The sequence below is a fragment of the Neolamprologus multifasciatus genome, chromosome 23 (genome assembly GCF_963576455.1).
Source record: "Neolamprologus multifasciatus chromosome 23, fNeoMul1.2, whole genome shotgun sequence".
NCBI lineage: Eukaryota > Metazoa > Chordata > Actinopteri > Cichliformes > Cichlidae > Neolamprologus > Neolamprologus multifasciatus.
The window spans coordinates 12,867,286-12,895,028 of record NC_140460.1 but is presented as its reverse complement, the minus strand read 5'-3'; the positions used below and the strand labels follow the sequence as shown (position 1 = coordinate 12,895,028).

General features: G+C 40.8%; 1 protein-coding gene across 1 annotated transcript in view; it reads right to left on the bottom strand.

Moving 5' to 3' along the window:
• Positions 1-26,476, bottom strand: part of oca2 (oculocutaneous albinism II) — a 69,623-nt gene extending 43,147 nt beyond the window's left edge. Inside the window, 16 exon segments of the mRNA XM_085150049.1 lie at positions 404-542; positions 825-949; positions 4,948-5,004; positions 5,509-5,574; positions 6,116-6,187; positions 10,234-10,387; positions 12,710-12,738; positions 12,740-12,804; positions 12,894-12,953; positions 12,956-13,048; positions 13,239-13,332; positions 13,852-13,909; positions 14,145-14,342; positions 17,158-17,259; positions 20,403-20,642; positions 25,686-26,476. Coding sequence (XP_085006175.1) covers positions 404-542; positions 825-949; positions 4,948-5,004; positions 5,509-5,574; positions 6,116-6,187; positions 10,234-10,387; positions 12,710-12,738; positions 12,740-12,804; positions 12,894-12,953; positions 12,956-13,048; positions 13,239-13,332; positions 13,852-13,909; positions 14,145-14,342; positions 17,158-17,259; positions 20,403-20,632 — 1,542 coding nt within the window. The 5' untranslated portion in view covers positions 20,633-20,642; positions 25,686-26,476.
• Positions 26,477-27,743: the final 1,267 nt, after the last annotated feature.

Sequence of the window (27,743 nt, the reverse complement as noted above, 5' to 3'; positions counted from 1 at the left end):
ATTCAATAAAAGAGGTGATCGTCAATGTTCAAGTGCATAGTGTGGAGGATGTCATGATGCCTTGAGGCAATCAGATGTAAAACACAATATTTCTGAGTGTTTTAAGTTGTACATTGGTCAGATTTGACCCGAACACGACAGGAAGGCTAAGCTAAGTATGGTTACTTCAGGCTCTAAGAAGCCAAAAACGCAAAATGTAAGACTTGAAATTAGGAGTTCACAAGCCAGTGTGATATGCATCGTGTAAACTTTTACCAAACACCTGCAAGATATTTAGCCTCAATCCTTTTTTTCAGCCAGTACTAACAAGTAAATCTATGATTCACCTGTCAGTGTTGTACCATCAGTAATGTCTTTGCTTTGCTAGATGATTACTGTATATTCGAGCTGTGAAGGTGCCTACTTCTCTGCGCAGGTCCTGATTTGATACTATAATCACATTGGGCGGATCTCCGACAGCTGTGGCGGCCCCTCCAATGTTGGTGAAGATTACTTCTGCAATCAGGACATGTCTGGGGTCTAGATTAAGCACCTCACACAACCTGCAAAATCAGACAGACAGAAAAGCCCTTTAGTCATGATTAGATTACAAAGGGTGGGGTAAATAGAGAAATATGAAAAGGATGTTGGTATTGATCCTTCAACCTTTTGTGCAGGACAGCCACACACAAACCAAGTGGACAGCAGTATGTGTGTGTGTGTGTGCGCGTGTGTGTGTGCGTGTGTGTGCGTGTGTGTGTGTGTGGGGGGGGGGGGAATTTATTCCACCTGAGAATAAAAAAAAAAGGCAGTATCTATTTTTTCCCCCTCTTCCTGTTCTCTACCTTATGGTGACGGGAGTAAAAAGCATCATAGTGGTCACGTTGTCCAGAAAAGCAGATAAAATGGCAGCAATGAGACAGAGGATGATGATCATGGGCCACACTCTTCCTCTGGCTAACTGGTAAGCCTGCAGAGTGGAGACAGATAATGGAGAGATGAGGTTAGGTTGTTTATTATCGGCACCGCCAAAACAGCTGACTCAGAAGACACATCTGGCACAGCTTCGGACCAGTTTTGACTGTTCTTTGGTGTGTTTAAAAAATCTAAAAATATGTAAATCTTTCCATTATAAGTAGTACAAGATATAATATCATTAAGATGAAAAAAGAACTGCACATGGATTCCCACTTTAAAACAGCACTCTTACATCACCAGGTCAGGATGGCCACCTTTCAAAGGTAACGGTGTGATGTGTGAGAGCTGCTGAGCTCTTCTCTGAGAATACATTTTTTTTCTGCTTCTTCTCCAAGTCGCACTTAACCTCCTAGGACAGGGGTCTGCAACCTTTAACACCCTAAGAGCCACTTGGACCCGGTTTCCACGCAAAAGAAAACACTGGGAGCCGCAAATACTTTTTGAAATCCAAAATGAAGATAACACTGTATATATTGTTTTTTACTTTTATGCTTTGTGTGAACAACTAAAGTAAGTAAGTAAAGTTTATCTATTAAGCGCTTTTCGCAGAAAGGCTGTCACAAAGTGCTGTACACAAATATTAAAATAAACAATACAATCAATAGACATTCTACACAATGTAAAAGATCAAATGTAAATAATGTAAAGAATGTAAAATACGTAGATCAACAAAAGGCTTGTTTGAACAGAAAAGCTTTTAACTGCTTTTTAAAAGAATCCACAGAGCAAATAAGCTGTGTTGCTTATGAACTCCATGAAGTGCTACGGAGAAAATTACATTTTATTTATGTAATTAACACATTTTGAACTCTTAAATAAATATAACAAAAGGAAAGACACCCAGCTGAACTAAAATGATCCAGCAAACAAAAACTGTTGTGAGCCGCCACCCTTATATCGCCTTTGGGCTTTTGGAGCCTTGACCTGACTTTTAAAAAGTAATTGGAAAAAAGCATTATGCTGCTAAAAAAGGAAAAATAGATATTTGCAAAATTCTGCCTAAATATGTATTTTACCTGGTTAATGTGTGTGGCGGGGCGTGGTCTGCAGCGCCGCTGGGAGGCGGACGCACCTGTGCTGCACCCGCAATCACACCTCGCCACCTTAAAGTCTGCGCTCTCTCTGCTGTTGTGTTGTCGGGCTGTGAGCTGAAAAGCTACAGCCGACTGTATGTACAGCAACCGTGTGTGAAAAGTGGTCAATAAAGATCCATAACTGGCCTACCTGGGGTCGAAAGTCTCGATAAATGCACGGCGTTTCGGCGGGTACACCAGCTTCCGCGAGTGTGACACTTATTTTGAGCGGTGAAAAAATAATATAATATAATATAATTTTTATATTTCAAAATCACAATAATCTTCCGATTTAGAACTACAAGTTAAAAAAAGAACTAAACACAAATAAAATACACTTCAGCTAAATACTTCTAATTTATTTTCCCAAACCACCGGGAGCCGCAGTATAAGGACAAAAGAGCCGCATGTGGCTCCAGAGCCGCAGGTTGCCGACCCCTGCCCTAGGACCTGGCATCCACATATGTGGACATCACATTTTGGGTTATTTAGGCCAACATACTGAATTTTGCTCTACAAGGGCCTGATATCCACTCACGAGGACATTATACTGCTACTGTTCTATCAAGATTTTAAACGAATATCCTCATATGTGGTTCTTATTTTTCTTAAAAACAAAAATAAGGCAAAAAAAAAAAAAATCTGGTATTTCTTTGTTTTTACATTCATCAGGCCCCAATATGTCCAAATATCAATGAGAAATTAAAAAAGCATGTAGTGGAAGAGTTCGGGTCTTAAGAGGATAAAATTCACATGCTTGCATGATCTCCCTGTTTTCCAGGACATGATCTCCCTGTTTTCCAGCGCTTTTGTACCTGACGCACAAAAGCGCTCGTCCTCGTTCACCACATACAGCGCACATTCGGTATAAAAGCGGAGCGCCCTGGAGCTTTTTTCTGATGGGAGACTTTGACCTTCTTTGAAAAGAGAAGACAGATGTGTTATCTTCAATAGTAGAGCAAGCGAATAATTTGAGAATATGTATTCCTCTGTCATATGGAGGACAGATAGGACTGTGAAACTGTAGCGCTTTTTTTTTTTTTTTTAACAGATGCAGTTAAAGAGCACTTCTTCCCGAAAAAACTGATTATTTTGAAGATTTAGTTTTCTGAACTTCACCTCGAAACACAACGAATGTCATCCTTGGCAGCCTTTACTGCTGTTACTGTATTTTTAGGTCAGGATGTAAAGATAGATTTCCAAACTTGATAGGTTGTCTGACGTTGGAAAGGTCCTCCTTTGTGAACCTTTGTGACATTGGATAAGTCAAAATCAAAACTACAGTCGCGTCGTGTGTTGCTGCTAATTTCAGAAATAGCTCAAAGCCTGTCGAGACATCTCACGAGCGGGCAGCTTATTTCATACACTTCCGCTCAGCATCCTACAGAGTCCCTTAAATATCTTGAGGTTATTTTTTTAATCTAGCGCACACAAGACATTCATCAGAAGTTATCTTGTGCTAAAAGTATCTTACGCAAAAAAAACAAGAAATATTTTGTATCAACAAAAAATTGTCACCTTACAAATTTAAGTAGGTTGAACAGGATCCCACATGATTAATAGTAAACAGAAATTTAAAATCAATTCGATTCTGTATGTGAGCCCTCGTGTTCTTACTTACAGTCATGTGACAAAGAGAGTTTTCAACCAGCAGCAATAACCTGAGGTAAATGTGACTTTATCAGTCTCTTTTGGCCCGTTTTTCTTTGCAGCATCGCTTCAGATCATTGAGGATTGTGGATATTCATGCAAAGCTCATTTCTTTCAGATCGGGGTCCATTCTGTTATACGTTTGCTGCTGTGCTTGGGATCAATGTCCTGTTTCATGACTTGGTTTGGGCCAAGCTTTAGCTGTAGTACAGAGATGGCCTCTTATTTGACTTTTAGAATACTTTGGTTTACAAAGAAGTCCACGATTAATTCAATGACTGCAGGGTGCCCAAATCATTACCCATAGGGCTGTTCGATATAAATCGGATGACGATATAAAAACGTCTATCGTTTCATTTTATGCTATCGTTTGTTTCGTGGTGTCGCAAAATAAACTGTTTATGGCAATATTTTTTCACCGTTTTGATGGTCACTGTAGTGGCTATATTAATCTCTTAAAAGTTCTCTCTTTCTCATATTTTATATAACCACACTAAGGATGGACAAGCGCCTGTTTTTATGCGTCGTGGTTAGCAACAACTATGGTAACACCATCTCGTGTCCGCTTGTTTATGTTCCACATAAACCTTTCACAATAAAGCTCAATATCCTGTTGAGACTTTTCAAAATAACTGAATCACGTGAAAGTAGATTATTTACGGATGAGAATTTAAAAAGAGCCGCCAGGTGCTAAAAAATAAACCTTAGACTCAAACGTTAGAACAGGCTTTTCCCCGCAGCACGCCGTGTAATAAATACTCACAAAGAAAATGGCGGCTATTACAACTTATGTCTAAAAATGTATCGTTTCATGCATCGGTTAAAACACTCGACTCCAGCTACATGACGTGCAGGTGGAAACACTTCCCGCAAGTCGAGCTGCCCAAGATTCACAGAATTTACAGAAAATGTTACATTTTTGTGATTTATATCGTTATCGGATGATAGAATTCTTATATCGGGATATGAGATTTTGGTCATATCGCACAGCCCTAATTACCCCTCCACCACCGTGCTGACAATTGGTATGCACTGTTTGGTTTTCTCCAAACATGCTGCTGCACATTGTGGACAAACTTCTCCACTTTGGTCTCCTCTGTTCAAAGAACATTGTTCCAGAAGTCGTGAGGTTTGTTCAGATTCAGCTTTGCAAACCTTAACCCTGCTGCCATCTTCTCTTTTAGAGAGAAGCTTTCTCATTCAGACTTTTTCTAATTTTCTCATCAACATCAATTATTAATATTATTATTATCATAAATCAACTTACCTTCACTGCACAGTAATCGAAGAAGCCAGTCTCTGAGAAAATGGCCACCAGCACCATCTGTGTTGTTGAAAAGAAGAATTTTCCTTTAAGCAAGATTATGTCTCCCTGTGAGATTTCAGAAACGGCCCCCTAAGATGATAAGATGCTGTTTATCTTAGATGAGATGGTCAAAATGAAATATGTGCCTGAGTTCCAGGGTTCATTAATACTCTTCATTAATGTCTCTTTATTACCTTCCTTATTATCAGCGCGATGAGTTCAAAAATGTTTTTACAGGTAAGCTCGAGGATTTCAAACTGCTTTTAAATGGATTCCAGAAATGTCTCAAACTCCCTCTTCATAATTTTATACCAAAACTGACATATTCAGGACATGTTTGTTTCCATGGAGACTGGATTTTTTTTTATTGTTTGTTTCACCCGCCTCCATAGAAATGTATTTCGCTGTCAGACATTCAGAAGACTGATAGAAAGGGCGCAGAGTGCAGTTGAGAGAGTCAGAGAGCTCTTTTTTAATGCTCTGAGATTTGTTGAGTCAGTGAACATGTGAGGAGTTAATCACCATGCCAAACAGAAGAGCCAGCGTCTCATAGTCGATCCACTCCACCACTGTAACAAGGCTGGGTCTCTGTGGGAGAGACAAAGAATGTAATTACACAGATTTATCAAGAATATCTGGATCTGAAGGGGAAAAACAAAAGGACAAGGTTAATAAATGACGATCAGACTCGTTAACAGTGTTAAACTTTTGGGCACGGCTGTGTCTGAACACTGCTATAACTCCTCGCTGGCCCAGTTCCTCCTTCGAAGCAGACAAAAGCACAGGTGGAACTAGTAATGAGTGCTCTGTTCCCAAAGTGTCCCGCTGAGGTGAAAATGTCCACTACTCTCAAACTTGGACCAGTGACTAAATTTGGAAACACATAGATGTTAATGGATGACAAACTTTGAAATTAATCATGACATTTCAGAAATTAATCCTGCAGTTTCCACCGATTTTGTCTGTATTGTGTGGCACAAAACTTACAACCAGTTTGCTTACACGCCTGAATAACTGTTCAACCGTAACTCAAATACATGAATCATATGTTAAAGCGTTCATAATATGTTCTGAATGTACCACTGCATCCCTAAAAAATCAGTAAAATCAAATAACGAGAGAGACTTACATTCCCGATGATGGACAGAGCAGCTAAGGCTGCCAAAGATCCCAGCATGGCAGCCAGGGTGCGGTGCACAATCTGAAAGGACAAAACATTTACCACACTCACTTCTAAACAAACGAGCACTCACCTTCACATTAACTCTGTAAATATTTTTTAGCAGTGGAACATTCCTGTTCTTTCTGATGCCGTCTCAGTCATCTCTCGACTGATCTGTGAGGCATCTCTGGAGGAAGGAATGGTTTGAAAAAATGGTTTCATTTCTTGAAAACATTTATTGTTATACAGTAGGAGTCACGTGCAACAATCGCAAATGGGCAGGCAAACACTGATAATTATTTACATCTGTTATTCTTGTGTGTTCTACTTGATTTATTGTTACAGAGGTGGTCTTCTGTGAGGTTTTCTGCTGCTAGCATTACTGATATTATTCTGAGGACTATTATACATAAGAGAAAGCACCTGTGTGAATGACAGCTGCAGCGACTGGGATGAGGAGTCAAGAAAGTCTCGTGATCCATAAGATCTATAATGTTCTGTCATTTTCATCCAGGGTGAACTATCAAAGGTCGAGAAAATATCACATACAAGTCCACAGCGCTATTCAGAGGCGCTCATCACCACACACACAAAAATATAATGCATCTTAAAATGAGGCCGTGATGAGCACAGATGATCCTTTAACATTTCATGTTGTGTTCAAAGGAGAGACGCTTGTTATTTTGGGATTTAACAGTAACATTTGTGTGAATTATTTATTATGTAGAACAACTACTGTGTATATAGTGAATATAGAAAGCAAACTGTTTAACGATGAAAACGCTGCTTTTTTTAGAGTAAATCAGAAATATTTTACTGACACAGTAAAAGTGCATTCATGTTGCAAAACCATCAACATTTGACTCCAGGCACAAAAAGATATGAATGAATGTTTTTAAAAGCCAAAAGAGACATTTTGACATCTGAATTACTCTTGATGTTTAAGCTTTAATTGCATAAATTAATGTGAATTTAAATCTTCTTAACACTTTTACAACATTTTATGCCACTCTGTGTGTTTCTTGCACAGCGTAAGAGGCTTTCTTTAGTCTATTTTATTTCCTTTAGTTAACATGTTTTTATTGACAGATCTGAATCTATTTTTTATTGGTAAAAATAAGATTTGATTCTGCTGTCAGTTAAAGACAACAGCATCACAGTCGCAGTGTCTTTAATGCATTACCGACCTTTGTGAACTGCTCAGCACTAAACTAGGTCTTGTCACTCACAATGAATGACAGACGCTCTGTAGACATTTATAATATATTTGTCTTAATAAAATGCTGCTTAAATAATGAGTAAAGTGGAACAAAAGCAGCGAAACTTTCTTCAGCCTCAGCCTGTGTCAAAACTGACAAAATAAAAATGACATCACAGTTCTTTACTTCAGATCTTTTGGAACATTTCACTGAAATGCCCATTAAAAAAAAAAATCACAAACTGGTGGCCAATTACCAACATTGACAAATCCCTTTGTTTGATCTCAGCATTCAGAATACCCTAAATGTGAGAGACTGCATATGCACTCACTCATTAGGAGGCTGCGTCAAGTTATCAGACTAGAGACTAAAAGCATAACTCTGTGGAGGAGTGAGACATTAGCAAATGGAGACCTGACAGTGCCAAAGTCAGACAGCATCCTGATGTCTGAGCGCTCGTGCACTCTCTTTCTGAGACGATCCCTCTGTCTTTGAATTACAGCTTCTGTGAGAGGATCTGTCAGTTACACAAGCGACGCATGAGCGAGTGTGCAGAGTAAAACTGCGCTGTCATCTCTCAAGGCCTGCACTTGACTTTCATGTCCCAGCGACCCCGTCGGTACAGTTTAGTGAGTTCACATGCTCTCAGACAGAGGAGTCCGTCTGATTTAAACAAGCAAACCCTGAGTGGAAGTAAAACTTAAATCTAAAGCCACAAACCAAGAACCTCCTCAAAGTGATAGCGGCTGCTGTTTCAGAGATTGATACTCATCTATTAATCATCCATTAATGATGCAGATCAGAAAAGTCTCTGACTGCTGCCTGAAACATGCATTCTTCTTAGTGTCCAGCAGGGGCAAGTGCTCTGGTTGCAAAACGACTTTTGGTTGCGTGGATGTTAAAAAGCTCAACCAAAACAAGACATGTTGCACTGCTGGTCATATCATATCAAGGTCCTGAGTCAATTTACAGTGTTTTGGGAGTTTTGTTTATCTAAATACTCTTGGTTTTCTAAGTGTTTGTATTGATTTATGTGTTTTTCCACTTAGTGCATTTAATACGCTCTTGTTTTAGAGTTTAATGCATCTGTGTCAAGTCTAATGTTCACTCTCCCGCTGAAGGAGGGAAGCATGCAATCTGTTCTGTTTGTTTGTTTGTTAGCAGTCTATGGTCTACAGTTTCCAAGATATCCAGCTCAAATTTTGTGTGATGGTAGATATCAATAACAGCTTGAGCTGATTTAATTTTGGCAAAAATCAGGTTAAGGTCACACCAAATTTGAAATTCAGTACGAGCATTTGACCTTCATTATTAGCACCCAAGGTCAAAGTTAACCTTGAAAAAAAATTCAAGAAACCACCACTTTGTTTTTTCAATCCAATATACCCTTTGATGTCGCAATGACTACAAAGTATTGCAAAATCACACACTGGATATCTGAAAATGTCACGTTTTAACAGCTGAAGATTTCAGCCAATTCTGTTCCAATCATATGGGTAAAGATAATAAAATATATGTGACTTTATTATGTAATGCCTAAAGCTCATAGGTCAAAGGTTGCATGTTAGCATGCTGCGATATAAACACTGTGAAACATCAAAGTTTTAGTATAGCCCTTGACCTTTTGGGGGAGCTCTATGAGCTTATTTCACTTCCTGCTTTATTTTGAGCTTCAGCGTTCCTTGTGCTTCGCTTTTGTCTCCTCTTCTGTGATTTAGTTCAGCTGTCTCTCGTTCTCCCCACCTGTTTCCACTTCCTCTACTGCCATACTGTGTGTAAATTTACAGTTGCTGCCTCCCCCTTTGTCAGAGCATCTGTTCTCCTTGGTCTAGTGATTCTCCTCAGTCCGTTATCAGGTTTTCCTCATTGGGCTCTGTTTTGCAATCAATCAATAAATGACTTTCTTTAAGTTCAGCACAGTCTGTAGTGTCCACAGACCCATGTCAACAGAGCTCATCTTTTAGTTAAGTGAATTCTTATTGGAAAATACAACATATAATATGAGGAACACAGTCGTTTTATAGTAATTTCCATTTTAATCAGGGTTTAACGAACACAGAAGTAGCTTTTTTAAACTAATAACATAGCTGCCCATTTCTGCGCGGCTGCTGTCATCTGTCTGATTTAATTGTGTTGGGAGCGGTCATCATTCAGTGTTGCCAAATCCCAGTCCAGTACTATGTGCAATCATAGACACACTTCAGCACCATCAACTGAGGAGGGCAAAGTTTAGTCAATTGTCCCGCTCTGACAGGTGCATCGAATCTAATAAAGTTAACACAAGTGGGGCGGCGCTGCCACTGAGGCACAGACTGCACATGCTCACTGGCAGAAGAAGTCTAATCAGGCGAAATAAAAACACCTGTGTGGCAATGAGTTACCGGTGAGGCTCTTTCCATGACTTGGCAGAGTAGGAAAAGCACAGGTGCTGCTTATACCGTTAACGATTGCTCTGCTCTATTTCAAGTGTCCCTGCAGGCCATAGGAGTGTGACATTGAGCCAGCATGAACAATACCAGGAGCCTGAAAGTGGAGCAGCTGAATGGAATTCAGCCATAATCAATTTTATAAATCCCACCTGTTTTCTTTTTTCTCTGACAGTGAAATGTTTTTAATTCTCGGATTAAAAATGATGTCTGAACTAAACGCAGCTCTGGAGATTCAGTTTCCCGGCCCTCATTCTGACGCAATGAGCATACTTCTGTTTACTTTTGCTCGTAGCATGAGTGATATCACACGTGCAGTCCAGTGTTCTTGTGTGAGTGTGTCGTTGTTGTTCGCGGGCCGCGCTGAACTGTGCGTTTCACATTTCGAACTAGGCCACAGACACCGAAAACAAGCTCGTTCATCACCCGTAGAAGAGCGTGAGCACCACAGGCTATTTACCTCAAAGATGATGAGAACATAGACCCCAGCTAGGATGATTCCAGCAATGGCCACCTGTGTCTCCACGCTGACGTAAAGCGACTGGTGGGTCATGGATAGCGGCACCACCTCGTTATCCTGCAGGAACGCCTGAATTGTGATGGCGATGGGATCACTGTGCAAGAAATGAAATGGCAACAAGAATGGTGGGAATGATCATCTTTCATTGCTTTTGTTGGAATTACGACCGTCTGTCAGAAAACTATCAGCAAAGACAAAACACCTTAAGTCATATAATCCGGTCATTAAGTGATGACGTGACGAATCCTACTTCCGGGCCTAAAGTAGTCTGCGTTTAATATGGCTTTTGTGTTGTTAACACGTTTAATGTTTTGTATTTTCTTCTATTTAATCTCAAAAAGCTCCTAAAACAGTCAGTGATCACTGTTGACCTCCCTCGGCTTTTATTACTGCTAATCATTTATTTAAGCTCAGTTTTTAAAACCTTAGGATGTAGCCCATGCAGCAATATATGAATGACTAACCTCGTATTGGGGATGGATTATCTCAGTTGTTCTCCTGGGTGAAGTTTGGTCCTTTTACAGCATCCTGCCATGCGATTACATTTGTTCCTGACCACCGAGAACACTCGCGTTAACTTTTATCGAGTGGAAAAAAAGTTAGCTTGTTTATATTATGCTAACATAGCTGTGTCGCTAGCGGTCACGTAGCACATCATTATATACCAGCTAGCCAAACTTCAGTAACCCTACAAACGTCACTGCTGTTTAGTTTTCTGTCTTCATTTATGTTGGAAGTGATAACAGAGCTGTGCGTTTTAATTTGTTTCCAAAACCCCGCAGTCAGGACATGCTATATTGTATTTAGATAGAAGCTAGCGAGCTAACTTCCTGCTAACTTCTAACTCCGTTAAATGTCATAAATTCCATTTTTATGGATGCCTGGATGTTAAACTCAATTGTTACACCTGGTAGAGCAGAATCTTAATAAAGATGAAAGACTTTAGACAGTTTTTCAACTCTCAGTAATGCCATAGTGATCATTTGATATATGGACCTGCAGCGGAGTTTAGGCCCAGGCACGGCTAGTGACATCAGACTTAACGACCGGATACTTGCCATGCTCAACAAGGCTGTCAAGTTATATTGTTTAATTTGCTTTCCTTTTCTGTGGGTATCATAGCGCTTTCAAAATCAGTGGCACCTATCAAACACATTTTATTCAATTAATTGTTTTTCATTTACATTTATTTGTGGGACTAATTCACAACACCAATCATTACAGTACATCACATTCAGTAAAGACAAAAGGACAACGCGCTATGCAGAATTCCCTTTCAACAGGAAGAGACCTCCAGCAGAACCAGGCCCAGAGAGGTGCAGCCATCTGCCATAACTGGGGGGAGTGAGGGGGAATAGAAGAGGAAAAGAGGGACCACAAACAGCACAAAACTCGAGCTGCAGAAGAAAGAAGTTAATGACGACAAGGCGCAGCAGTGAAAAAGGTCTCCGTGCATCATGGGAAGTCTCCCACCAGCCTCAGCCTATTGCAGGAAAACTAAGGGATGGTTCAGCCATAAATATATGAGCTTTATCAAAAAGGAAAGTCTTAAGCCTAATCTTAAAGAAGAGAGGGTGTCTGTCTCCTGAATCCAAGCTGGGTTCCAAAGAGGGGCCTGAAAGCTGAAGGTTCTGCCTCCATTTCTATTTTAGAAACTGTAGGAACCACAAGGAGCTTCTTAAAGCAGATAAATAAAGAATTACATCAAGTCCAGCATAGAGGTAACAATGCACAAACTACTTTTTCAGCATCCCTCTGAGACAGGATGTTTGTAATTTCAGTGATATTGATAAGATGAAAGAAGGTTATCCTACAGAGATTTGTTCAGTGTTTGAGCCCCAGAAGCCTCAGAGCTCAGACACCCAGGAGGATCTAATCAGAATGCTCAAGCTGGCTCCTTTTAAGTGAAGGAGCAGCAGCTTCAAACTCTCCCAGAAACTCATCTCAGCCATTTGTATCTGCAGAGCTCCTGACCAAAGGAGCATAGATCAAGTCGGAAACATGTCCAGGCTTATTCAAGCAAAAAAAAAGCAAAAAAAAAAAGAAGAGTGACTTTAAAAAAACCGGAACAGAGAGTAAAGAGTTGCTCTCTTGAACCAGCAGACAGTCCAGAATTGCTCACTGGATATATTGTGCATGTCTCTGACACCAGTAGCTTCTCACTGGATAAATGTTACACACTCCTAAATGATAAATGCACACACAAAGAGTCAGAAATATGACAGTAAAGGTGGTAGAAAGCTTGCAAACTACACTGCTTTGAAAGTCAGAAAGGTCAGCTTTAAAATTATTATTGGTTTTGTTGTTTTTGTATATCACATAAACAACCCAGTGATAACCAGAACTACTTTTAGGCCCATGTGACCATTAAAACCGAGGCGGTCATATCAGTATACTGTCACAATATTCTGAGTACCTGTTGAGCATCTCAAAGGTTTTTGTTTTCCACTATCTGGTCGCTTCATTTTTGCATGTAGAGGGGATCGTCCGAATTATGAGTCACCTGTTTACAAACAGCACAATATAAACGGGCAGAATCTCATTAGTGTAATAATGCTGTGAGGGAGATGGAGCTCGAGGGCTGCTCTCACCTGCTGAGTTCCTCCTCCGCCGCTGTCCTGGCTGCTCGGTCTGCTCTAACCTGGATGGGATGTTACTCCTGAGGTTGGGTCAAATCTATCATCCCCCCCTGCAAAAGGCCCGGCCACTTGTAGCTTCAGTAAAGCATTGTCCCGAAAATCAGTCACATTGATTGCTGTGAGACGTGGGCGGTCAAGAGAAAAATCCAGACACATTGAATGTTTTGTGCATTTGAAATGAACGGGGGCATTAAATCCAAATCTAGAGTGTGTTAGCGTGGCTCATACTCGATGTAAAACAACCCTGCTTCTTTTTCCAGCCCTCTCATCTTTGCTGTGATCTCAGAACTAGTAGGGCATGTCTACGGTAAGTCACTGGAAAGGATACAGAACTCTCTGTGGGAGAGACTGCCACCATCCTGCAGGGGTTGTCTCGATCAGGATACATGCTGAAGAACAGCTGGAACCAGAATAAAGTCATCGGTATATTTTATAAAGAACATATTTTAAACGGGATCATAGCAGGTAATTTTAGTGATGACACACTGTGCTTTATTTACAGGTTTACAACCTGAAAACAGCTCTGATGCTTTGCATGGCTGGAGCTGCACTGTCCTCTGCAGACAGGCTCCGACTATCCCCCTGCATCCACTACCAGCCAGTCATCCTGCCACACCTCTCCCTCCTATAGCTGAGCCACAAAGATGCATATACATAGATTCAGTGAATGCATTTTTATGAAAATGGTCTAAAATGTGGTGTTTTATTTGATTGATCCAGTGAAGAGTAAACAGACCAAGAGGTGATTAGCTAAGGTTAGTATTAAAAAACAGAGGAAAGCAGCTGGCCCTAGCTATCATTAACTTTCAGTGATTTCAGTAATACCAACAGCTTTTTTGTAGCAATTAGGTTTTTATCATGTTATACTTTCCATTTTATTATGCGGTGGTGTCTGTTCTACTGGGACATATATACTTACACTGCAGAGAACAACAAATGCAAAGATGGTGGCAGTTTTGGAGACTTTGAAGCAGCATCTGGAAAGACCAAAAAGTGGATAGTGAGTAAAATGAATGAGCTTGGTGTGATACTATTGGTTTTAAACCAAGAGGCTCAGGCCCCATAAAAACGGTTTCAAGATTAATCTGTAACATGATAATGATTATCTTTTTCCACTGCCCTACTTTTCCTTAAGCACATTTTATCTGTTTTCTCTGAGGAATAATGGCATCACACTGAGGGATCAAATGGAGAAAAGAAGTTGGGACTCACTTCACATTGCTTGTGAACCTGAAGCTGAGGTTGAGGTTGTCCAGAGGGTCGTACTTCTCCGAGGAGCTGGAGTGCGATAGCGACAGGCTGGTGACCTCGCTGCCCAGCCGGTACCGCCTCTCCACGTCCAGGGAGCCGTTGTTCCAGGGCTCCTCCCCTCCAACAAAGCTGGGGTCATGCAGGGTCATGTAGGTTATGCTGGAAAATGAATAATCACAGTCTCAGCCCCCTCATCAATCACTACACCTCAATACAAAAAAATAAACACAACACTCAAAGGCAGCAGCTGCAGATCGCAGACGTCTAAAATTAAAAAATGTTTCTCCCATCATCCCATAAGTCTGTTGTACAACCCTGTAAGAAGGGCAGTACAACGCACTTGTAGGATGAGTCATTTCATTTAATACAACCACTAATGTTCCATTGTATTTGTGCCTAACATGAGGCATTACAGACACACACACACACGCATGTTGGGTATTCATATCTTGTGGGGACATAATGCTTTCCCTAGCCCTTAGCCTTAACCCTAACAATTAAAAATGAATGCCTAACCCTAACCTAACATAACCCAATTGTACCTTGTCATTAAAACGGCATTGCTGAGTCTCAAAATGCCTTCAAACTCGTCGGGAGCCAGGATTGTCGGTCCCCCCCACTTGTTGGTCCCCACAAGTAGTAAACTTCCAATTTTTGGTCCCCACAATGATATGAATGTGCACACACACACACACACACACACACACAGTCCCCTTTTAAGGAAAAATATTCCCGATTATAAAACTGCTTCTGTAAAAACCTTGGAGTTTAACAATGACAATTTCCAGATAACATATAATAAGACATTACAAAAAACATGTTTATAAAAATTTTTTTAACTTATTAGTCATTTAGTGTGTTTTTTGATTTACCCTAGCTTATTTTTTTTTAAGGTACAGCAGATTTTCTGCCTCCACCTCACCGTATTCCAGCATCCTCCACTGCATGTCCTCCATCACTATATCCATTAATCTTCTCTGTGGTCTTCCTCTCTTCCTCCTTCCTGTTACACCTGTCTCCCTCTCATTCACACACATATATTCTGTCTTGCTTCTACTGACTTTAATCCTCTTCTCACCAAAGTATCCACCTCTACAGGCTCTGTTCCAGCTGCTTCCTTTTCTCACTACAGATCACAATATCATCTGCAAAAGTTAATCGTGACTCCTGGCTGACCTCATCTGTCACAAAATGGGCAGTGTGGTTGCATGTCCACATCTGTGTAAACTGTTTTGTAGAAAGCAGTGTCACAAATGATAGATTCTGATATGACCGTTGTACAGATCAGTAGTAGATGGAACAAAATGATTATAAGTGAGGTTCTAATATCTCAATTAGCTGCTCAGTATTAAACATATATATTAACTTTTGCAGTATTAAAAATACTGAGCATGTCAACGTAGCATAAAACTTGAAATTTCTAATACATTAAGTGCTGGCTGGTTGTGTGTTGTCTGAGAAGCCGCCTTAGAAATACTGCATAAGTAACTCTGATCATATTGTCTTCACTCTGATGCTGACTGATAACGCAAGCTCAAAACTCCGGCCCTGCTTGGAAGCCACTAGCAGAGTAAATTTGCACTGTGTGTGTGTGTGTGTGGTGTGTGTGTGTGTGTGTGTGTGTGGTGGTGTGCGTGCGTGTACATAAACCAGGGTGTCAAACTCAAATACACAGTGGGCCAAAATTCAAAACGGAACAAAGTCGCGGGCTAACATTAATATTTATTGAAATATATTTATTCTCCAGATATAAGAATGAATCTTCTGGACTCAACAGTTTTGCTGAAAAACTGAATATGGAACAAGCAAAGCTTAATACTAAACAATATATATAGTTAGCTAGTATCATACCAGTAGGCCAGCTCTAATAGTAATTTGGTATGGCTTTGCGGGCCAATGTAATTAGGCTGCGGGCCAAATTTGGCCCGCGGGCCAGAGTTTGACACCTATGACATAAACTATGAAGCATCAACCTAAAAGCCAATGAAGCCCAACAACCTGCAGTTCCAGTTCTTCCACTAGAGGCTGTCTCCAAAGCTGAGCAGTGCCCATCAGTGTTGCCAACTTAGCGACTTTGTCGCTATATTTAGCGAGTTTTCAGACCCCCTAGCGACTTTTTAAAAACAAAGTCGCTAAAAAAAGACATGAAAGCGCATATCGCTTTTTACTCTCAACAAGCAGCGGGTGCTGTAACGCAGTCAGTTCTTCTTTAGTCTTTTACTCTTAATGCTGTTTGTGGATAACAAGGTTTTAAAAACTAACTTATAAACACCAAACACACACAAAGTAACTCCACCAGAGTGCCTATTTCGGGTCACTTTTGCCGGTCCAAGCCGGGTAAAGGAGGCAGGTTGAATTGTGACATTAAAAAAACAATAATTGCTAAAATAAATTTAATTTGTAGTTTTCTAAATAAACTCTAAATGCATTTAGGACGTTTTTTACTCACTTTATGTCTCTTCCACGATGTTATTTCTCTCTCCAACAACATAGATTACAATTACATTAGCATGCCAATTATGCAAATTAGGTGATGACGTAATCTAGCGACTTCTAGCGACTTTTAGGACAGCCAATAGCGATTTTCCTTACTGCGGAATTGGCAACACTGGTGCCCTACACTCCCAGTCTTAAAATGTCTTTAAAAATAGTTTAATTCTACATGACAGCTGAACTGAACTGTGTCTGTTTGTCCAAATATTCATCACTTCTGTCTTAAAATAAAAGCCTGGCAGCAGCTGACCCTGTTTTTGTCAGTAAGTTTATCCAGTTAATGTAACACTGTAACAGCTAAGAACTGCTTGCAAACTTTGCTAAGTAGCTAAATACGGTGGAAGTTTTATAAGAATGAACAAAATAAACTGATTATTTATCTTTTTTACCTAATCCCACGTGTAATTATTATTTTTGTTTCATTTTGAGCATCTTAGGGTTTAGAGCAATATGCCCATGAAAAGCCTGAGGAAAGACTCACCTGTCATCTTGAGAGAATCGCAGCAGAGGCGACCTCTCTGTGAGGTTGGCTGAGTTAGTTTTTCCTCTGAGGATGTTGACAGCACTGAAATTATTCCTGAAACTACAAATGCAACAGAATACAATTAGTTTTTAAAAAGGGGTTAGAAAGTAACCAAACAAAGCGTTTCTGAAATCCATTGAAAGGCTTTATCACCCTGCTGCTGCATCCTGTAACGTCTTATAATCAACAGCCACGCATACACACTATATTTGTTTTCATCTATCATATTATCACATGCTGAAAGTGCATTAGTCAAGTTAAAAAAAAAAACTGTAATCCACTGTTTCAGGGAACCCATGAGGTGACGGCTGTTATAATGTGTCCAAACTGACGTAAACCTTTGAAAATGTAAAGTCCCCCTCAGCTAATCCTATAATCTTCAGGTATTTTAACCTTTGCTTGCCAAAAGTTTTAGGTGATTAAACCAGTCTGTGGAACTTAATCAAGTTCTTTTCTTTTATATAACAATATTTTTTTTTACAATGTAATGGCCATTGATTACTGTATTATTATAAGGATCAAGAAGTCGGGCGTCTTTTTTGTGACATTTCTATTAAATTTCTATTGTACTGAGAGAGAATTCTCCAGTTATAAAATATTTTTATATATTTGTTGTTATATGAGTTCAGTGGCATCATTGAACTCATCACAGACAGTTTTGTGAAGGTGTTTTGAAGTAATGAATGTGGCAGTTTAGTGGATAAAGGACAAGATTACATCTGGCAAGTCCGCCCCATTAATCCTCTGATACTTTTCTACATCCATATAAGAGATTTACTGCATGTCTACAAATGTTTTTCACCTCCCTTTTTTCCATATTCCCACTCTGATCCTGTCTAGTAGATGTGACTCAGATGAAAGATTTCCCTTCACTGCGGAGTATTTAAAGGATATTAAGCAAAAAATAGTTGGTTTATTTGGAACACCTACAACCAACAGCCATCGTGACCAACTCACTGATGATACCAGACTTAATTTTCACGTGAAAACTTCTACCATTTGAATTTCCTGCAAAAAACAGTGTCTGTTTTTTCAACTTTGTCTAAACTATTGTTTTACCTTCTCTTTTGAAGTGGCTTAAACCTGTATTCTATCAGAAGGTCACTAGGGGGTGAGAGCAGATTTTGATCCTGTAGAAGTTTATGGGAAAATAATTTTTTGACCTCTGACCTCTGTAAACACTTTCCTCTTGAGTTAAATATTTTCTGTAAATTCTGGTCATACGATGTTTCAAAATAGGGGATTATCTATGATGTGAAACATCAGTAAGCTTGCAGGTTAACAGTTCCTCTTCACATTTTCTTTTTTTTTCACTGCGCACATTTTTCAGGTCAAGAATTCAGAACACTTGTCCTCTAAATGAGCATCCCTTTATGTCCCCCACTGTCTGTCACATTTCCTTGTTTTAGTCTCCCTTTTGGGGGTTTTTCCTGCCTCCAGAAAATCTTTGTATTTCCTCTAATTCCTTCATTGTTTCTACCTGGGTGTTTTCCTACAACCTTGTGTATGTGTAGTATTTGTATGCGTAGTGGGAAAAAAAATTAAGTCTGGTTTTTTTTTATTATTAGTCCTTTATTTAATAAAAAATAGCTCAGCTCACCATCGTCTTCTTATGTCTGTATAACTGTTAATACTAAAACTATAGCTAACTATAGTTAGCTTGGTAACCTTTAAGTCATGTGGCCCGATCTGTCACATGACAGATGTTCAAACCTCAAAAAGCTCAGAGAGAAAGCAGCTCTCCTCTGCTGGAGAGCACCACTTATTTTATTGAGCACCTACTGTCATGGTCCTGAGTCTTTGACCCATTGTTGTTGTGGTATTGGACTTTTTGACTCTTTGGATTCTGGTTTATTTAATATTCTAAAGTGTAGTTTATATTTCTGGCTTTGGTTCTTTTGCTTTGTGTAGTATTTGTATGTTCTGGTCTTTAGGTTTCTGTTACCATGCCTGCCCCGTGTTCCACTTTTTATCATTTACAACTTTAATTTGGTTAATGAAGCAGAAAAATACCTCACTTTAATCCCAATAACACCAGAGCCACAGGTTTGAGATTAACCCCACCCCACCCCGGCTATCTTAGCTACCCACCGACACACACACGTATGTCCGTGTGAATGGACATGGCTCACGAGGAAAATCAGGCCTTATACATGTATATTCATGCGTCCATGAGAGGATTTGGCCAGCAGAGCATGTGTAATATGTTTTTGCATGTGTGGTTTAAATTCTTGTTATGTGTTTATTTCAGATAATCCAGTAAGAGAGAATGAGGGCTAATCTTCTGCTTAAAAACACAACAAACAGTCTTAACCTGAGAAACAGCTGATGAAAGTAATGAGAATGAACCAAAGTTAAAGTAAAGATGTGTCACAACCAAAACTGAAAGCTGAAAGATGCCAAAACACTCACTTGAGCTGAGGGAGAAAGCACGGTCATATCTCAGTGGTTTTAAAAGCTTCCTGTCTCATGTACAGGCTTTCCTTTTGGCCTTGTCACCTTCTGTTTGTGCTCAGTGTGTTCAATGTTCCCTGGTTTTGGATTCTTGCTTTGTTTCCTTCGCCTGGTCTTTTTCTTGTTTTTTGTTCTAAAATTTATTTTTGGTTTTTCTAACTGAAAACCTGTTTCAGCTTTTGATTGTTTGCTTGTTGTAAACAGAAGACTATTGGAGAGAACACAAATTTAAATGGATTAAATTCATTCTGCAAAGAACCGTAACTGCGGCCAGGTAGAATTATACCTTATTATTCTGTGCTGTAAAGCTCCATGTTCCAAAGCTTACTGCTTTTAACAGGATTCATCTTAACCTTTAATCAAAAAGCCTTGAGCAGCTTTCTTTCACTCCCTCTTTCTCACCTAGAACCTCAGTCTAGGGAAGGACCCCCAGCTAGACCCCCTACAGCAGAGGTAGGGAACTCCAGGTCACAAGAGCCAGTGTCCTGCAGGTTTTAGATGTGTCCCTGATCCAACACAGCTGATTTAAATGGCTAAATTACCTCCTCAACATGTCTTGAAGTTCTCCAGTTGCCTGGTAAGGAACTGATCATTTGATTCAGGTGTGTTGAACCAGGGTGAGAGCTAAAAACTGCAAGACATCGGCCCTTGATGCCTGGAGTTGCCCATCCCTGCCCTACAGTATCTTTCCCCTCCAATGGTGGATGTAATTCATGAATGATGCATGAGCATGAGAACACAGTAGTTACCTGTCCTCTTGTCGAATGGGGACGAAGCCCTCAGTGTGGATGACGCATTGTCCTGCAGACTGCTGCAGCTTCTGGGTGTCTAGCCTCTCTGAGATGCCCTCCAGCAGACATAGTTCCCCGAAGTTCCCTGCCACCGCCTTCGGTGACCTGAGGCTGCTCCTGCCCTGGTGGCCTTGGGATGCCGTCTGAGACATTTCAATCTCCAGGCTGGTTTTGTTCTCCAGATACATGGTGAGACTGCTGCAGGGGGGAAACAGTGGCTTTATCTTTCTTTAAGATGCTGTGACTTACACAAAAAACTCACCGATTGCTGTTCACTCACAGACGGTGTATATAAAAGAGCAACTCCTCATGGTGTCTCACAGCACTTCTTTTTTTTTATTGACATATAATGATACAGCAGTGATGTTTTTGGAGCAGAGAGTTTTCCCTGTTGCCTTCTTAGCTTTTTAAAACCAGGTGTCAAAACCGTGGAGTCTGTCCAACAGTGAAACTGTAAAAAATGCAGTGTCAGTCTTAAGTTAGGCCAATCCCTGCTTTATGTGCATTTTTAGCTCTAATGGGGCCATAATTTCACAAAATCAACACCATGTTTTATTCAGTAAGGTTTGGAACCTGTGACTGAGACCATAAACGCAGCAAGAAAGAGTTTACTGTGCTCTGGGGATATGAGGGGTGCATACTGACAACAAATATTTCTTGCAACCAGAGGAGTCGCCCCCTCCTGGACATTAGAAATAGTGCAGTGCAACAATAAGTGGTGATCCAGGCCCTTCAAGGACTTTGAAAAATGTTTTTAGGGCCTAAAATTGGGATGTGTCCAAACATTATGAAGGCCATGAACACCAACATTGCTCCACAATTTTAAAGCAATATTATTAAAGCAGCACAATAACTTGTGCTGAGCAGCCACAGATCCCACGTGTTGATATGCTCCTTTGAATTTTTACCCAGAATGCACTTTCTGAAGAAAACAATGAGCTAAAAGTGCTTAAAGGTTTTAAAGAGTGAAGAGAGAATACACTGGTGTCATCACTGATTTAATGAAGAAGTGGTGATGTGATCCATGCTTTTATTGTTGAACAGCAGCTATAAAATCCCAGCAGTGATTGTGGTTAAATCTCTAAATTATACTTTGCACTCATGTGACGAAGTATTACATCGCAGCTTCGCAGACCCAGACGGTTACATTTCCATTGCTGAGTTTCCTCTGTGAGTGAAAGGGGCCAGCAGAGATCCTCATAACTGCTTCATGCCAGAGTCTGATATTCTCTATGATGGACATTCAGTGGTTTTCATGATAGAACAACACAGCAGACACGGTCTTCATCAGTACAAAGGCTTCACGAGTTTAAGGAGATTATTTCTCACATCAGTCTACAGGAAGTCACATGTGACTTTTCCTGCTATAACACCACTTTCAAGGAAAGACTACAGCACAGTCCTGCCACCCAAACACTATTTCATACTTCTTGATGCATTCTCAATCATCCAGGAAAATAAATCTCCAAAAGTTGATTCTGTTCATCTGGACGTAGCGTTTTCTGGGAGAAACGTTTCGTCACTCATCCAAGTGACTTCTTCAGTCTCAGTTGACTGCAGGTTTCCCCAATCTTATAAACAGTACATTTGCATAATGACTGAAACCAGCCCACTGAAGGAACAATGGGCTGTGAGGTCAGTTCCTTCATCATAATTATGCAAATTCTCATGACCATTGATCAACAACCACTGACCAAAACCCACTGATCAAAGACCACTGATCAATGGCCATGAGTACCATTCACAGAGAGTTGGGGAATGGCTGCAATCACAGCATTGTAAGATGGCGAAAGATGTACCCTTAGGCCCCCTCCTCGATTCAGAGATGGTCTTTCCCTTTTCATGTAAATGGCCTCCTTGACTCCACGCTCAAACCAGCGTTCTTCCCTTTCCAGGATGTGAACATCCTCATCCTTGAAAGAGTGTCCACTAGCCTGTAGGTGTAAATAGACTGCAGAGTCCTGGCTTGACGAGGTAGCTCTTCTGTGTTGTGCCATCCGCTTCGCCAGAGGTTGTTTGGTTTCCCCGATAAATATAATATAAATCCTGGCAATCCTCCTGGCACTTAACAGCGTAAACTATGTTACTCTGTTTGTGTCGGGGGACCCAATCCTTGGGGTGGACCAATTTTTGGCGCAGCGTGTTTTGGGGTTTAAAAGCCACAGAGACCCGGTGTTTTGAAAAAATGCATCTCAACTGTTCCGATACTCCTGACACATATAGGATCACTACAGGTTTTCGCTTGGGCAGCGGTTGTCCTTCTCTCCTGGATCGGCTGGAGCTTTCTTTAGGTGCCTTTCCAGCTTTGACAAAAGTCCAGCTGGGATAACCACATTTACTCAGGGCCTTTTTGATGTGCTGTTCTTCTGCCTCCCTGGCCGCTGTGTCAGTGGGGATGGTGTTTGCTCTGTGTTGTAGCGTCCTGATGACACCCAGTTTGTGCTCCAGTGGATGATGAGAGTCAAACCTTAGATACTGATCCGTATGTCCATTGTTCCTTCAGTGGGCTGGTTTCAGTCATTATGCAAATGTACTGTTTATAAGATTGGGGAAACCTGCAGTCAACTGAGACTGAAGAAGTCACTTGGATGAGTGACGAAACGTTTCTCCCAGAAAACGCTACGTCCAGATGAACAGAATCAACTTTTGGAGAACTATTTCATACAGATCTGCATTGACCAGTTGCATCATAGAATCAACAAATATTTCTATAACAGAACTCAATATTCATTTAAGTTGTTTGTTTGTTTTTTAGGGGAAAAAGCCAAAGGAGTCTGTGCATCTCTGCGACATTTTTATTATTTTGGATTGTGGGTGTTCTTCTGAACATTCCTTTAACTTAGAACGAGGGAAATTGTTACATGAATTTTCACATTCCTGTAACAATTTTCCTCATTCTAAATTTGGACTAGAGAAGTGTAACGGTAACAAAGAGAGGGAAGGTAGTCAGAACAGAGGGGATTGCACTACCAGAAGGCAAAAGTTGAGGACAGGTACAAGTACCTAGGAACCCCACAGGCAAATGGGAGCCATGAAGAGGCCATTAGGAAAGCCACAACCACTAAATACCTACAGAGGGTCAGGCAAGTCCTGAGGTGAATGGGAAAGATACAGGCAATTGGCATCTATGCCCTGGCAGTGACCAGGTACACTGCTGGGATAATAAGCTGGCCAAAGGAGAAGACAGAAGCCACTGATATCAAGACGAGGAAGCTCCTTACCATGCATGGTCAGGTCCAGCACCCTGTATGCTAAGCGAAATAAAGGAGACCAAGGACTGGTGAGTGTCAGAACCATGGTCCAGGTTGAGAAAACAAACATTCACAAATACATTAGGAAGATGGCCCTAACCGACGGTGAGCTCAGTGAATACCTCAGGCAGCAGAAACCCAAGAAAGAGGAGGAAGAGGAAAGACAGGCCCTTGCATGTTATGTACCGCCAGCAGATAAGGGAAGTGGCTGACATCCAGAAATCCTACCAGTGGCTGGACAAAGCTGGACTGAAAGACAGCACAGAGGCACTAATCATGGCAAGCCAGGAACAAGCTCTGAGCGCAAGATCCATAGAGAGTCTGCCACAACAGGCGGGACCCCAAGTGCAGGCTGTGTAAAGATGCCCCTGAGACAATCCAGCATATAACAGTAGGGTGAAAGATGCTAGCAGGCAGGGCATACATGGAATGCCATAACCAAGTGGCCGGCATAGTATACAGAAACATTTGTGCTGAAAATGGCCTGGAAATCCTGGGGTCAAATAGGAGACGCCCCCTAGGGTGGTCGAGAATGACTGAGCTAAGATCCTGTGGACAAGCAGAGGAAGATGGCCGTAGCGATAGCGAATAACAGCAACATCATGAAGAAGGAACACAAGAAACTTGAGATGTACCAAGGGCTCAGAGAAGAGCACGAGAAGAAGTGGAGGGTGAAGGTAACAGTGGTCCCAGTGTTAATCGGAGCAGTTGGTACAGTGACTCCCAAGCTAGCAGAGTGGCTCCAGCAGATCCCAGGAACAACATCCAAGATCTCTGTCCAAAAGAGTGCAGTCCTAGGAACAGCAAAGATACTGTGCAGGGCCCTCATGGCCTCTGGTAGAGGACCCGAGCTTGAAGGGTAATGACTGCCCACGGGGGTGAGAGTGGAATTTTTAATCAGTAATTTGTCCATTCAAGATATTTGGGTTGAATGTTTAAATCAGTTGATAGATTACTTAAATACGAATCAAAACTACAGTGAGTATCAAACCCTGGTATGACTTGAAACTATGTTACTAGCTCTAACCAATAAGATTGCTGGAAAATTCCAAAACATGTGATGGTGGTCACATGTTAACATTGTCTCCAGCAGTGTCCGGATTCAGACCTAACATTTATAGGAATTTTCTTTGTGGAATAATAATAATTAAAACAAAAGAAGAAGAAAGAAATCCAGCCAGGAAAATTCTTTCTTCCGGGTAGAACCAGAATTACTGCCATTTATTGTACATTTCTTTAACCAGTCTTCATCTGTCGCTGTTATATATACTTCCCTCACCCACTTAATACAGACATAAAAGGGGAAAACTGTCACTGAACACATTCTAGATGCCAGTTTCTCATGGATGCTCCTATCTACACATGAATAAATGATATTCATGATGCTCACATCAGATTTCCTCTCAGTTTTAATGTTTCCATCAAAGAGGTGGCTCAGCCTTTTCATGTTCAGTCATTTGTTTCAGCGTTAAAGTTCAAACTTGGACCACTTATTGTTCGCATGCATTTCCTATGCCTCATATTACATTTGTTCTGCTTGTCCCATGCTTGTGATGTGCCTCAGAGTGGAGAAAGAGACTTTTGTGTGACATCTTGCCTGCAGGCTGCATGTAAAAGCAAACACAAACTGCTTTCTTAAATTCTCCACCCTCGTTCACAGCAATTCAGCAGGACAGGAAGCCGTTACAGCACGGTTCTCTGACTCGGATGTTTGTTACTTGTGGTTTCTTTCAATTGTAGTATTAGGTAATGTCTAAGCAGTGAAATATAAAAGAGCACGTTTCATCCATTCAGCAGACATCATTTAGAAATCAGTGGAATGACTGAGGGGATTTTTACAAAGCTACAGCACTACTTATAGAGCAGAATTAGGGCATGAGGCTTTAAGCCCTGAAACAAAGGCCAACACTGTAGTGTAACAGAGGCACATGCAGGCTTTAAATTCAAGCTTTTATTTTGTCAGGAAACAGGTGAAAAATGTCAAACTCACCTTGATGAATGAAGACAGAGAACGAGGATGAGGATGAAGACAAACAGGATGATGATGATGAGGAGGAGGAGGATGGCAGTGCTCAGTTGATGCTGATGTTGAGCCAAAGAAAGCGGAACTCATTCAAACTGATAATCCGACAAAAGGTAAAGAGTGATGGTCTCACATCTGCTGGGGCTCGTTCTTTTCTATGTTATTTGAGCACAAAGACGTGATGGAAGGCTAGAAAGGCTGAGGTGTTTCGTGTCCTCTCGGGTGCTCTCCCAGAAAGGAGGGAGATGTTCCTGAGGCACAGGCAATAGAGGCGCTGAGGAGGGTGGAGGTTCTTAACAGAAAGCTTTCCCATTCAGTCGCTCTTACTCCAGTTTTTTTTTTTCTTACAACCAAACCGCTCCCACGCCCCTGCTTCACATCCGCCCCTGCTTCACATCTGCCCCTGCTCTAAACAGAACTTGAAATGTGCATATAGATGTTTTAATGTTAATGCTGTTTTTGTAGCTGTGTGATAAATGATCCGAATATTTGCAGTTTTTCTTTTTTTTCTGGGATGGGGGGGGGGGGGGGGGGCTGTCACGTGGAAAGCACTGGGTCTAACTCATCACAGCAGGGAGCCTCAAGGCCACAGAATAAGGTGAGGAGGGGTCAGAGAGGTCAGAGACGGACAAGATTCTGACAAAACCCAAAATTCTAGTTTCAAAAACGTCACATTCTTTGTTAACGTCATTTACATCTCATCACCCAAAGAAAAGAAATCTCAAAAATTGTGGCACTGCGGCTTCTCTGGTGGATGTTTATGACTAAAGAATGAGAGAAAATGGCTTTTTTTATTTTTATTTTTAACAAAAGAGAGAAAATGATTTGAACTGTTTGTGAAAGTGGAGGAAGAAAAACCGATTAATTAAATATCATTGAAAATGGTTGCTGACGCGAAAGGTTACTAATATTCCTTTTGTTAGAAGTCAGGGGTTTTTATATTTTAAAAATGGGAACTTTAATCAATTTAAGTGAGAACTCAGAATTTAAAAAGACAAAAGAGAGAAAAAAGATTCACAATAAAACTGTTGATGCATCTGAAGCTATTTTTTTTTTCATTGTACTAAACAGCATCTAAGGTCAGGACTGGGCACAAGGATCTGATTTAAAAACTATTTTTTTTAAATTTCATATCTTTGTTTTGTGGTCTTGTTTTTCTTCTACATTTTTTCTCTTTATTTAAATAAAGAAAATTGAATTTTAAAAATAACTGAGGCTTTGTTTGCAAGGATTTGCAGAACGCTTCAACAAAACCAGGGACTGTATCTTTAATTTAATCTCTTAATATATTTGCATTTGACCCAACACAGCTGAGCAGATTAGGATTTTAACATCCTGCCATCCATGAGTAAAAGCTAGTGAACCAGACTAACAGGACCTAAGTAATTAGAAACTCCCACCACTAAAACCTCCAGCCTATAAAAATGATCTGTTCAGTGAACTGAACACAAACAGCGATACAAATATATTTCTCATAAGTCCCCAAAAATGATCTTAAAGAGTTAATTCTCAGAAGTCTCTGAAGACAGCGTCTCCCATTGAGCGGTCTGAGTCACCTGGTCTGGACTCGGGGCTGCCTGTGAGGATAAAGCTTGACGCTCTGGTCTTGTGGGCTGATGTGAGATGTTGTAGTGAGAACAGAGAAATCACATGAAGAGGAGAGTAAACTATGAGTCTGACGGAGGTTTAACCGGCGTCACCGCGGCGTCAGAGTGAAGGAGCTTTTCGCTGCTTTGTGTTCATCTCATCAGGACTGAGCGCTGGATGCTGACTGGTCATGACAACGGAGTCATGTGATGCAGGCTCACACAAAGCAGACGTTAATGTGAATGAACTCGCTTTAGTTACACACTCATGTCCGTGAGCCCGACTGAGCAGCAGGCGTTCAGAGATGTTCAGCTGGGATAAATCTGCCTGTTCACTCAGTGCCTTGATCTGAATGCTTGTTAGCTGTCTGCTGAGCCAGGGAAGGTTTCTGAGTTGGTGGCACATGATCCTCTTGATCTACAGAACACAAGAAGAGTA